Source organism: Ursus maritimus, unplaced genomic scaffold (assembly GCF_017311325.1).
Source record: "Ursus maritimus isolate PB19 unplaced genomic scaffold, ASM1731132v1 scaffold_4, whole genome shotgun sequence".
Taxonomy (NCBI): Eukaryota; Metazoa; Chordata; class Mammalia; order Carnivora; family Ursidae; genus Ursus; species Ursus maritimus.
Window position 1 is genome coordinate 11250316 of NW_024426552.1, and position 13166 is coordinate 11263481.

At 41.3% G+C, this 13166-nt stretch overlaps 1 protein-coding gene across 9 annotated transcripts in view; it reads right to left on the reverse strand.

Moving 5' to 3' along the window:
- ITSN1 (intersectin 1) overlaps nt 1-13166 on the reverse strand; it is a 205336-nt gene that overhangs the window by 122913 nt on the left and 69257 nt on the right. For all 9 annotated transcript variants that reach the window (XM_040621007.1, XM_040621006.1, XM_040621004.1 and 6 more), the window contains one exon: nt 4481-4641. In XM_040621007.1, the coding sequence (XP_040476941.1) occupies nt 4481-4641 (161 nt within the window). The remainder of the gene's footprint in view (nt 1-4480; nt 4642-13166) is intronic.

The window sequence follows — 13166 nt, forward strand, 5'->3', positions numbered from 1 at the left end:
CAGCTTTTTCTCCCCCTCACAGTAAAACTCCTTCCTCTTCCAAGCCTCCAAACAGGCTTTTGTCTCTGCCATTCCAAGGAAACTGCTTTTCAAGGTCATCTTATCAAATTCAATCACTTTTCTGTCCTATTCTTCCTCAATCTCTCCCAAGCAACTCAAACAATAGAATGCTCCCTCCTTGAAAAAAGTTTTCTTAGCTGCTAGGACACCAACCTTTCTCTTGCTTCCTCCCTTTTATTACACCTTTAAATGTCACAGCGTGGCAAGGCTTGGTCCCAAGTCTTCTGCCTGCTCTTGCTACACATCCTATATTCAAATTCTCCCAGAGCTAAAGGATCCCTCCTCTGAAATCCAGACCCATGGATTCATATGCCTCCTTGGAAATCCACTAAACCCCTCACACTTAACAAGACCAAAGCCTGATTTACTTTTCCTACAAAATACAGGATATGATGAATCTAATCCTAGCCCATCCTCCACATTGATTATTACCACCCAGATCTAAATCTCCATTACCTCTTGCCCATAGCAAAAACCTCCTTACTGTTTCCCCTGATTCTTCTTTGGTCCCCCTGCAATCCAGTCTTCAGATAACAAAGATTATGCTTTCTAAATGTCTGTAAACCATGTAAACCCCTACCAATAAGCTCTCTGTAGCTTTCCACTGAACTTAGAAAACAATTCGAACTCCACAGTTATTTTATTAGGCTCTAAATCATCTGGTTCTTGCCCTACCTCCTCATTTGTAAGGCCTACCAATACCTCAGCTACCGGTGCTCTCATTTTTGTTTCTTGCCCAAATCAACTTCATTTTTGCCTTAGGACCTTTGTTAATTGCTGTTTCATTAGCCCAGAATGTTCCTCCCTTAAGGTCTTCACATGGCTCTCATCTCTAAGTCAGCTCAAAGTCATCTCTCCAAAGAGAATTCTGCCCCGATAACTTTCTCCCATCAGTGTCTTTATCATATTACCATTTTACAGAATTCATTGTACTTATCTTGCCTTGAAACTGTTCATCTACTTGCTTACTTTCCCCAACTTAACAAGAAGCTTCATAGTTGCAGGAGCCATGATGTCTTGACTTACCAATGCATTCCCAGCAATGAGGACACACAGTTGGGGTTTAAAAATAATGGTTTAATCTGCAGCGCCTGGGAGGCTCAGTTGGTTAGGAGTTAGACTTTAGATTTCAACTCAGGTTATGATCTCAGGGTTGTAAGACTGAGGCCTGTGTCAGACTCCGCATGGGGCATGGGGCCTACTTAAGATTCTCTCTTTAGGGGCACCTCGGTGGCTCAGTCGTTAAGCGTCTTCCTTCGGCTCAGGGCGTGATCCCAGAGTCCTGGGATCGAGCCCCGCATCAGGCTCCCTGCTCAGTGAGAAGCCTGCTTCTTCCTCTCCCACTCCCCCTACTTGTGTTCCCTCTCTCGCTGGCTGTCTCTCTCTCTGTCAAATAAATAAAGTAAAATAAAATCTTAGGAGAAAAAAAAAAGATTCTCTCTTTAGCTCTCCCTTTGCCCCTCCCCACTCTAAAAAAGTAAATAATAATAATAATAATAATAATAATAATGTTTTAATCTAATAAAACCATGGGATCTGGCAAAAATAAAAAAAAATTAAACAAAAGACAAACTCTCCCTGAAACAGCTGGATTCATAGTCAAAAAGGAATTATTCTGTGTGTAAACACACTGAAGGAAAAAGATACAGGCACACTCACAGAATTTCCTGGAATACAGCTGACTGCCCTTAGGCAAGTCATACTATCACTCACAACATCCCCTTTTCCTCTCCTTCACAGAGGAAAGTTGAACAAAATAGTTGCTCAACCCCCAGCTAGCCTAAATTCCCTGTGTTAACACGTGCCTCAGCACCCACGGAGACCAGAAACCGTGGAACAGTCACGCTCCATGCCACCCACATGGTTTGATGAGAATGAAGGTGGGAAGAGAGAAGGTAGTAAGGAAACCAAGAGCCTTTGAAAAACTATTATGTCTGGCCAGGCTGGACCTCCCTTTTAAGGAATATGGTCTTAAGCAAACCGTTCACCTTCTTGGAATCTCGGTTCTCTCATTTGTGTTAACAGAGCTCCTAATTTCTATGGCTTTTAGGGTTATTGTTGTGACCAGATAAAATACAATACATGAAGGTATAATATGAAAAAGGGCTAGGAAATGCATGGTCAGAGAATTTTTACTATTAACTAGAAAATAATGATCCTAGTAACCAATGATTTTCTTCTCAAGCAGCCACAAAAGAAGTGTAAAAAAAAAAAATTATCTTGGGTTGAGCTGAGAGGTGGAACTAGAAATACTAGCAAAGGTCAGATGTTTGAGCAAAGCTAAGCAAACCTGGTTAGGACACAACGTACTTTTAACTTCTCTCATGTTCTGGTATTCCCTGGTGATTCGCCTCTTGAAAATAATTTACTGAGGATGTTGATGTGATGAAAAGGAGGGGGGAGGAAAGGCAGTGGAGAAGCCCCGGGGAAGGAGTTCAGGACTGACTGGCAGAATGGTGACTCAGAAATCCCAGGTTCCCTTGGAGGCAGGGGCAGCTGACTTAAGCAGCAGTAAAACCCCCTGGGTAAGCGAGGCCGCAACCTCAAGGAAATAAATCAGCAGTGACTCTAGCGTTGAAAGTCTTGTTGCAGAATGGAACAAGAGAAGACATATTAAATGTTAGATGAAGAATCACTGAGCCCCCGGGTTTGAGGGGAAAAGAGGAAATGGGATGCCTCTGGTTATTTGACGCTCTGTCGTGTCCCCACCCCCCCGCCCCCGCCACGTATCTTCTTGCAGCACCGGAAGGGAAGCCAAAAGAAAACCAAATACCCTTTAGCTCTTTTAACCCAGGAGTCCTGACCAAAGGTTGGCTACAGGGACCTTCAGAGATTCAGAGCCACTTGCACTTAAATAAGATGACTAACTAAGGGCGGAGGGCTGGGAACACACAATGGACAAAGCTGACCAGGGCCCTGGTCACGTGGAGCGGACTGTACGTACTCTTCACCTCCGCTCTTCCTAGCCTTTGCTCCTGCGTGATTCCCTGAGTTTCTCTTTTCTGATCACTACCCTTCTTGCCTGACCCCAAAACTGCACCCTTCCCCTTATGACCACAAGTCTTGTGGCGAAACCTCACCAAAATAAAATGCATAGTTTTTAACAGTAAATCTATTAAGTAAAACCACAGCATTTATTTATCTCAGCTTATCATTAACTGTATCAGAGACAACCTGCATTACTATTCACTGCCCCCTCCCAAACCTACTTCACCTTATCACCTGTCATCAGATCCATCAGGAGGAAGAAAGGGGAACTCTAGCCACAATTTCTGTGTTTTGTGAAAACTGTCTAAGAACTTTCTCATGAATCAGATATTAGATCTGCTACTGTAATCTTCCAATCAACCTAAATCATTAAAGTCTAGGGTTAGAACACAGAAGAAATCAGAACTGTTGGTGATCTTAATCAACTAATTACTGATTAGTTTTTAAGAAAAACATCTGGCTAAAAGGTCTCTTTTCATGGAATTGTGTTTCTAACTGAGATAACGTTTATTTTTTTCCTGCTTCATTTTTGTTCCAAGACAGAATCTAATGTGGCCAGTTGTCTCAAAACTATGAATTTAAAAATATATTGCTAGATACCATTATCCAGAGGAGCTATTTATGCGCAGGGGGAAATAAAGAGGCTATGGAAACAGAAAGCCAAAAGGAAGCATGTGGCACTGCAAAGGGTCCTGGATGCAGGAAGAGCAATAAAAAGACCGAAGATGCAGGAGCAGACTGTAAGTGTATTCCGTTTACCCTGACAGTCTGGACCTTTGCTTTCACTTGATTACTAGCATCTGTTAAAAAGAAAACCACAGGACCCAAATGGTGTCACTTGGGCCAAGTCACCAAACCTGGGGCTCGATACCCAAGCTAATGGCAGAGTCAACCTCCCCTAGCAACACTGCCTTAAGCAGTCACAGGGATTTTCGGATCAGCACCAGTGAGGTCATCTGGCCCATGGGCCCTCTCCATCCCCCAGGGGAAGATGAGATAATTAACCTGACAAAAACCCCTGGCCTTCCACTCCAGGGCAAGTGAGTGATCTTGCCAGGTACAATCCTTTCTTTTCTTTCGCTAACAATTTTCTTGCCCCACCGACCTTCCTGTAAAAACCTCCTATTTCCCACAACTCCTCTGAGCTCCCCTCCACTTGCTCCATGCGAAGTTGCCCAATTCAAGAACTGCCTAATAAAGCCAATTACAATTTCAAATTTACTCAGGTGAATTTTTGTTCTTTAACACATGCTAGGGTGCGAATGTGAACATGGTCTTCTCCTCCAGCACTAAGTGCCTGCACAGGGCCAGGACCATCATTTTTTGGACAGAACTGCCTCCTAGAATATCACAAGGCTACAAACAGAAAAGGGGAAAAATTATTTCTAAGATCTACAACGAAATATAGGAACCAAGTCCTTTTCAAACTTACCAAAGGCTGGTGCACTAGAAATAGCGACGGGTTGCTGTTTCATGACAGGGGGAAGTGCGGAAGGGAGTTGATATCCTTGCAGCTTCAGTTTGATGAGTTTCATAGCTATGGAAAACTCCACTTGATCCATTCGTCCATCATTGTTCATATCAGCTAGCGCCCTGCAAACCAACATCGAGGGCGAGGAATGACTCTGACCATAAAACCACCTAAACCACCCCTCCCACCCACACTAGTCAGCTCCCTTCATCCTGGGGCAAACAAAAGAGAAGAAAACCAAGTAAACCAAACCAAACCAAACCAAAACTTGTTTACCAAGCTGTAGGGAGTAACCTAGGATTACTGACAAGGTTTTGTACGAAAGTAAAATACTCTCTATTGTATTATTCTTTACTTATAGGACCCATGAGGTAATTTTCAGTCTGAATGCCAGGACATGCACTTTGGATATCAAACAGGATTCTTTTTGAGGTGGGGAAAAATGTTCTAAAATGGTATAGTGGCCATGATTGCACGACTCTATGAACACACTAAAAACCAGTGAATTATACATTTAAAAGGGTGAATTTTATTGTGTGAATTATGTCATAATAAAGATGTTAGGGGAAGGGGCACCTGGCCGGCTCAGGGTCGTGAGTTCAAGTCCCATGTTTCCTCTAAAAAGATGTTAGGGAGATAAAAGTAGGAAAAGAGAGTTTATTTCTATAGATACTTGACTAGATGGCACCAAGTCTTCTGAGGGGTTCTACGAACCGCACCATGGAGACATGACACGTTAGGCTACGATATAGTTCTATTACCTTTAAACCTGTGAAAATTAATTAAATGAGCTTGCACAGGTAAAAATGGTAGTCAGACATAAATGGTCAAGTGTAACTTGCAATGACTGTCTCCCTCCCCAGGTTTTCATTTTTATTTTTCCTTTCTTTTTTTTTAATTGAAGTAGATTTGATGACGTTACATTAGTTTCAGGTGCAATGAGCTTTAATGCATATTCTCTCAAAGAAGCTTAATAAGCAAAAGAAAACGTTTGCAAGTGGAAACGACTTTATGCAAACCACAACTGTGCATATTCACATTTAACCTCTTTTTCAATTTTTTTATTTTTTAAATTAACATATAATGTATTATTTGTTTCAGGGGTACAGGTCTGTGATTCATCAGTCTTACACAACACCCAGCGCTCACCACAACACATACCCTCCCCAATGTCTATCACCCAGCCACCCTATATCCCCCCCCCACCCCAGCAACCCTCAGTTTGTTTCCTAAGATTAAGAGTCTCTTTGGTTTGTCTCCCTCTCTGGTTTCATCTTGTTTCATTTTTCACCTCTTCTGCATGAAAAATGTTCATCCCTTGGGGTGCCTGGGTGGCTCAGTCAGGTAAGTGTCTGTCTTTGGCTCAGGTCATGATTTCAGGGTCCTGGGATCAAGCCCCATAATGGAGTCCCTGTTCAGTGGGGAGCCTGCTTCTCCCTCTCCTTCCTGCTCATGCTCTCTCTCTTGCTATCTCTGTCTCTCTCTCAAATGAAGTCTTAAAAAAAAAATGTTCATCCAGATTTCATTTCTTTTAGTCTAGATATTAAAAATGTTAAGATGATTTATTTTTTTAAACCAATTTATTTTATTTGAAACAACAAATGATAAGACCAGCTACTCCAATTAAATTACTATGACCAGCCGTCTTTTAAATGAGCCACATCTAGGTAGTGTCCAAAAAAGACAATTAGGTTTCAGAGAAAATTATCCTATATTGCTGGAGTTAACTCAAGGAAAGAAAACATAAAACACAATGACAAGCATGACACACAACAAAGAGGAAAAATCTCTAAAAGCTGTGAGTCAACACTATCCGTTTAGAGAGTAAGAAAAAGTCTTCAAGTGAGAGATGGGCTACAGAAACCACGTCTGTGCCTCGGGAGGAACAGACCACGGCTTTCCCGCAGTCGAGGATCCCCCTCAGCAAACACCAGTGGAGTCTGAATTCCACTCACCAATAGTGAGCCTGAGGGTCACTCTGCATATGGATCTTGGTCACTTGAATTCATACAAGAATTGCTCATTCACATCCTCTGCTAATAAGTTTTCTGATGGACTACGTGTCTTTTTCTTGTCAGTTTATAAGAGATCTTTACTGTTTACCTGTCAATTGTTGATTTTTAAAAAATTTATCATTGGTCTGTGCATAATTTCTTGTAAGAAATTCTACATTTTGATACCATATGATTTCACTTACATGTGGAATCCAAAAAACCAAAACAAAATAAAACAGAAACAGACTCATAAATGTCAAGCACTGTTATACACTTGAAACTAATACAATACGATTCGTATTAACTAATCCAGCCTCTTCTCACAGAACTAAAAAATATTTTTGCTGTATATTAAATGTTCATATAAAGTGATACCTATTTCTGGATTACCTAGTCTGAACAATTCCCAGTTCAATACGACAGTGATCTGATCACACTGGCTCCAAGGTACGGTCTGGTAACTGGCAAGACTTGACTTTTCTTAGGCCGCCTGGGTGGCTCAGTCGGTTAAGTGTCCGACTCTTGATTTTGGCTCAGGTCATAATCTCAGGGTTGAGAGGTGGCGTGCCATGTCAGGCTCCCTACTCAGCACAGGTCTGCTTGTCCCTCTCCCTCTGCTCCTCCCCCCACTTGCTCTCTCACCCTCTTGCTCTGTCTCTCCAAATAAATAAATAAAATAAATAAATAAAAGCTTAAAAAAAAGACTTCTTTTTCTTAAATTTTCTTTGGTTATTCACAGATATTTTTTATGTTCCCTATGAATTTTAAGATCATTTATCTACTCTACAAACAACCCTACTGCGATCCAAGCTGCAACTGCATTAAATAGCCCACCAAAGACAACAGCATGTCTGTCCATCTGTTCAACGTTACAAATACTTCTCTTTCATAAGATTAGATCACTTTTGGGGCACCTGGATGGCTAAGTTGCTTAACAGTTGTTTAAACATCGGACTCTTGATTTCAGCTCAGGTCGTGATCTCAGGGTTATGGGATCGAGCCCCCCAGCGAGACTCCCCACTTAGCAGGGAGTCTGTTTGAGATTCTCTCTCTCTCTCTCAAACTCCCTCTGCCCCTGAATACCCCCCTACTCTCTGTCTCTCTTTCTCTCTCTAAAATAAATGAAAAAGAAATATATTTTTAAATTAGATCACTTTATGTAAGTAATTACTTTTTAAAGAATTTTTTAAAGATATTATTTATTTATTTATTTATTGAGAGAGAGAGAACTCAAGGAGGGGAAGGGGCAGAGACAGAAGGAAAGAGAGAATCTCAAGGAGGCTCCAACTGAGCCCGGAGCCCGATGTAGGGCTCGATCCCACGACCCTGAGAGAACATGAGCTGATCAGAAACCAAGAGTCGGACACTTAACCAACTGAGCCACCCAGGCGCCCCAGTTACTTTTCTTATGAAATGTATTCTTAGGAGTTTTATCATTTCCATCACTATTTTAAATGCAACATTTCCCCGTTTCCATCTTTCGGTGTTTATTTCAAGCATAGAGAAAAGTTTTGCTTTTAATAATCATTTATGCAATATTCAGCTATCTTACCAAACTTCTATAAATATTATTTTTTTAACCTAAAATCTCTTAGGTTTGTTAAGTATACTATTACATAACTAGCAAAAAGGAGTTAACTTTCGTTTACAATATTTATACACTTCCTCTTTTTTATTGGTCTTACTGCCTCTAAGACATCATTGAATGTGTGAGCACTCCGCTAAGTTCTGGGTTTCAAAGAAAGAGCTGCAGTGTTTCATTGTTTAGAATAATATTTGGTAGGGGCGCCTGGGTGGCACAGCAGTTAGGCGTCTGCCTTCGGCTCAGGGCGTGATCCCGGCGTTATGGGATCGAGCCCCACATCAGGCTCCTCTGCTATGAGCCTGCTTCTTCCTCTCCCACTCCCCCTGCTTGTGTTCCCTCTCTCACTGGCTGTCTCTATCCTGTCGAATAAATAAATAAATAAAATCGTTAAAAAAAAAAAAAGAATAATATTTGGTAGTGATCTTTAGAAAGTAACCTGACATATTTAGAAAGTTTCCTTTTTACATATTAGAAATGGTTACTATACATATATGTGTGTGTGTATATATATATATATATATATTTTTTTTTTTAATCAAATGCCTAGTCGGCATCTGCTGATTTGATCACACTTCCTTTTATCTGTTGCTGTAATACTGAGACAATGCCTTGACTCTGAACCAAACTTGCACTCCTGGCATAAACTCAAGTTGGTCATAGTTTTAAAAATATTGTCGAATTTTATTTGATAAGATTTTGTTTTGATATTTGCATCTATATTCATAAATGAGACTGGTCTCTGGTTGTTTTATTTTTGTAACTATCAGGTTTTACAAAGGAAGTTAAATAAGTAAAATGAGAGGGTCAACTTTCCTTCCTTTGCTAAGTTTTTCTAAAAAGATATTCAGCTATATCAAATGGTTCTCCGGGAAAAAAAAACTTTCCAACAATCAACATCAACATGCATACTTAAAAAAAAAAAAATCAAACAGATAGGTTTCCACCCCCTATTTCCAACATCACTGCCCCACCCCCAAAACACATTTTCTAATGAGAAACAAATATCCAATGTGGGATAATGACTAGTTGGGGGAGAAGAGACTTTCTAGTACTGTAAGAGTTCAATTAGAAGAATTTCATATTTCTAAAAACCTTCCACTGAAGTGTCTCAGTGGCAGAGGAGAGGAGACATGTAATTCTCAAGTTCCAGGTGCTTGACTTTAAGCCACCCACCACAAGCCCATATTTTTTTGAGAATTTTGCATGATCTTTCTTAAAACCTTTTTTTCTTCAACTAACAGAACGTAAGTGCTGGGACTCATTGGTAGTGATATCTCAAAGGACTTTATGCAAATACAGTAGCTATTGCTACAAAGCTCATTTCTCCCTACTCCCCTCTTCCAATGAAAAAGCTGCAACTCTAGAAGAACTGAAATTCTATTTCTCAAGGTTTCCCTGAAAAACAAAAACAAAAAAAAGACCTCAGCTCTACAATACACTTTCATCTCCCATTTACAGTTTACTCATTTCTAATAATCCCCCCAAAAGATGAATCTAAAAGCCCAGGAATCCAAAATTAAATTCACTGAACTTCCAAAGTGAAAAAACACATATGCAAAAAACAAGCTTAAGTCAAACAATTCTTGTATACAACTCTTACAAACAAACTAGTCTTAAATACATAGCGCACATACATAGCAACTGGCAGGGCTGAGATGAGAAGGGGACCACGGGGATGCCGAAATCTTAAGGGACAGATAACCCATGTATCCCTCTCATGCACTGTAGGTAGGGAAAAGTGCTGCAACTCCAAATGAAGGGAAATCTGGCAACATCTACAGAACTACCTATGCATTTACTCTTTGACCTAGCAAATCCACTCATAGGAATTTACCCTGAAGATACAGCAACGATATAAAAATATTTATGCTTTAGCTCATTCATTGCTACATTATTAGAAATAACTGTAATGCACACACACAGAAGACAGCTTAAATATACTGAGGTGTATCTTCTATAATGAGTACTATGTAACTGAAGGAAAAAAGAGAAAGACATCTCTATGGAATGATACCAGTGATTTCCAGAATGTGCTGTGAAGTGACAAAAGCACAGAACAAAAGAACATTTAAAGGCGGTAAACTTTAAAAAGAAGGAAGAGGAAATAATTAAAATACAGATACACATGATATATTATTAAGCTGCTTTTTTTCCCCACAAAAATAAACAAAGGAAGGACAATAAGAAACTAATTCAGTAGATGAGCACAGGCACGAGGGGACAGCATGGGGAGTGACACTTCTCTCTGCATTCCCTTTCTGGTACAGTGTTGGCTTTTGGAACCTGTTAATGTGTGACGTATTCAGAAATAAAATTAAGTCCACAGACAAAGGAGACGCCTAAACTGAATAAAAACAAAAACAAATCAACCCAAGCATATTTTAAGTAAATCGCATATGCACACGGGAGGCATGGCAGACTACTTCATGTATCCTCAGTCTAAAACCAACCAGCAGCATGAATTCCAGGGACGGTGTGGGCAGCCGACCTGAATGTGGCAACGCTGAAGGGACTCTGTGTTCTACGATTAAAGGACAAGACCCAGGCTCCGCTCACGCACCTCATACTCTGCACTGCAGCTGAAAGCCTGTGGGTCTTCAGAGGCCATCTAACCACAGAGGCTGCCCTCAGGACACTCATGTCTGACTGTAGGATCAATCCAGCCTACGCGCTCATTCATTCATTCATTCATTCGTTTGTTTTTTAATTCATCCAACAAATAATTTTTGAGGGGGGCACCTACTAAAGTCTATGCCCTTTCTAGGAATTGGTGTGAGTACTGTGAAAAAGACAGAGAAGGTTCCTGCCCTCACAGAGCTCATATTTTAGGGCAAGCAAAACTAATCGAATTCTTGCCCATAACGGTTAGTGCTGTTCAGAAATAAAATGAGGTAGTGGGAAAGAGAAGACAATGGGTAGGAGCAGGTGGGCCGAGGGAACTACTCTAGATGAATGGTCAGGAAGTACTTCTCTGAAACCAGAAGGATCATCGGCCAGCTAGCTGTGTGAGGACCTCAACGACTGACATTACAGATTACAGGAAGAGGAAATGGCAAGTGCAATGCCCCAGAGGCGAGAAGGAGCCTGGCCCATTTCAATAGAGAGAAGGTCAGTGAAACTGGAATACAGAAATTAGGGAAGAGAGGGGTGCAAAATAAGAGAAGATGAAAAAAGGCAAGAACCAGCTCGGGTTGGGCCTTGGAGCCTAGACAGGACTTGGGGTTTTCTTCTCAATGGGGAGTTTAAAATGGATTTACTTTTTCCAAAGAGAGTGTGGGTACTGTATGGAGAATGAAATCTAAAGGGGCAAGTGTGAGAAAGACTCCAAAGGAAATGCTGACGGGTGGGCCCAGGTGGGATGACAAATGAGGACAGTAGCAACGGAGACAGAAAGAAATGGCCAGAATGGGGAGAAAGTCTGTAAATGCAACCAAAAGAATGCGCTGATGGACTGAACGCGTAGGGTAAGGAAAAGAGAGGAATCATGTGTGGCTCCCAGCAGCTGGACAGATGCTCAGCCATGAACGGAGGAGGGCAGGGATGAGGGATGGGGGAGAGGGGAACAAGAGTCCAGGATGCCCTTTGTGTGTGTGTGAGTTTAGCAAATTGATCTTGTTGGGGGCTGAAGGTTCTTCTGACATATACACAGAAGCATCCTAAGAAACTAGATGTTATACAGCTGTTGGCCCTGCCCTACTCCCCACCCTTGAACAGATCACCAAGCTGTTCTCGTATTTGCGTTTATGTCTCTGGCCTTCTCTCTCAGGTCCCACACCCAGGTGGGCCTCCCTTCCCCTCATTTCTCTCCTTAGAAGCCTCTAATCTCCATTTCTGTGGCTCGTACTACCTCTGATGCCAAAGCCTTCTTCATTCAGCCTCTTTTTATTTCCTGGACCATCGAGGCTCCTGTCCACCCCCTTCTGCTTTCTTCTCTTCCCTCTGTACACCAGGCCAAGGTTGGAACAACTTCAAGTATCCATAGTTGCCAAAAGGATACAGGATATTTGCCAGTTTCCCTCCAGTTCCTTATTAGTCAGACAATTTCTAGGAAGCTATACCATCTTTGGCCAGTTACACTTTGGTATTACACACACTGACTTGACTCCATCCTCTGAGAAATCAGGTTTTCTTGTATTATTAATTGGAAATTGGATTGGATAGATAAGTAGCCCCAAACTATCAGCAGGTTACAGTTTAAAAGTTCACAAGCTAGGGGAGCCTGGGTGGCTTAGTTGGTTAAGCATCCGACTCTTGATCTCTGCTCAGGTCTTGATCTCAGGGCAGTGAGTTCAAGCCCTGCATGGGGCTCCGTGCTGGGCATGGAGCCTACTTAAAAAAACTGATAGATAGATAGATAGATAGATAGATAGATAGATAGATAGACAGACAGACAGACAGACACATGTTCACAAACCAGCTAAATGGAATATAGTTTCTACCTGGACCCAAAATTGTACAGGTGTGCAACACATATCCCCCAGGAGTCCCTATCACTCATGTATTCGCACCGAGGTCCACAGCAAAGAAAGTAAGGCCCAGAGAGACCGAAACTATTATAGTTCCTAACTCTCAATCCCAAATTCTCTTCTTGCCCACATGACCGACGAAGGGACTGCCCAAACCTTCAGACTCAAACCCGTTCCTCTTTCTACCAAAAGGGGCACTGGCCTTCCCTGGGACCCCACCAGAAAAACAGTAAGAGAACACAAGATTAGCATAGAGACAGGGAGTGAACACTATTTCATTAGATCAACTGTTATTATTTATACATTTTAAAACCTAACTCTGAAGAGGTGAAATACTGCTCAGGGTTACTAAGTGAGTAAGTATCAGAGGTAGAGCTGAAAGACAGATCATACTCATAATTTTCACTACACTATTCCATCATCTTAGCAGGACCTCTGTGGTTCATGAAATCTATGATTCCTCAAAGATATTTCTTTCGGGAAAAGATACTTAGAGGCGTGCTTCCTTCCCTGCAATAACAATTCTTGATAAAAGGAAAACATGCCATCACAAATTTATTTAAGAAAATGTCAGAAAAAATTAAAGACAAAGAACAGTTTTG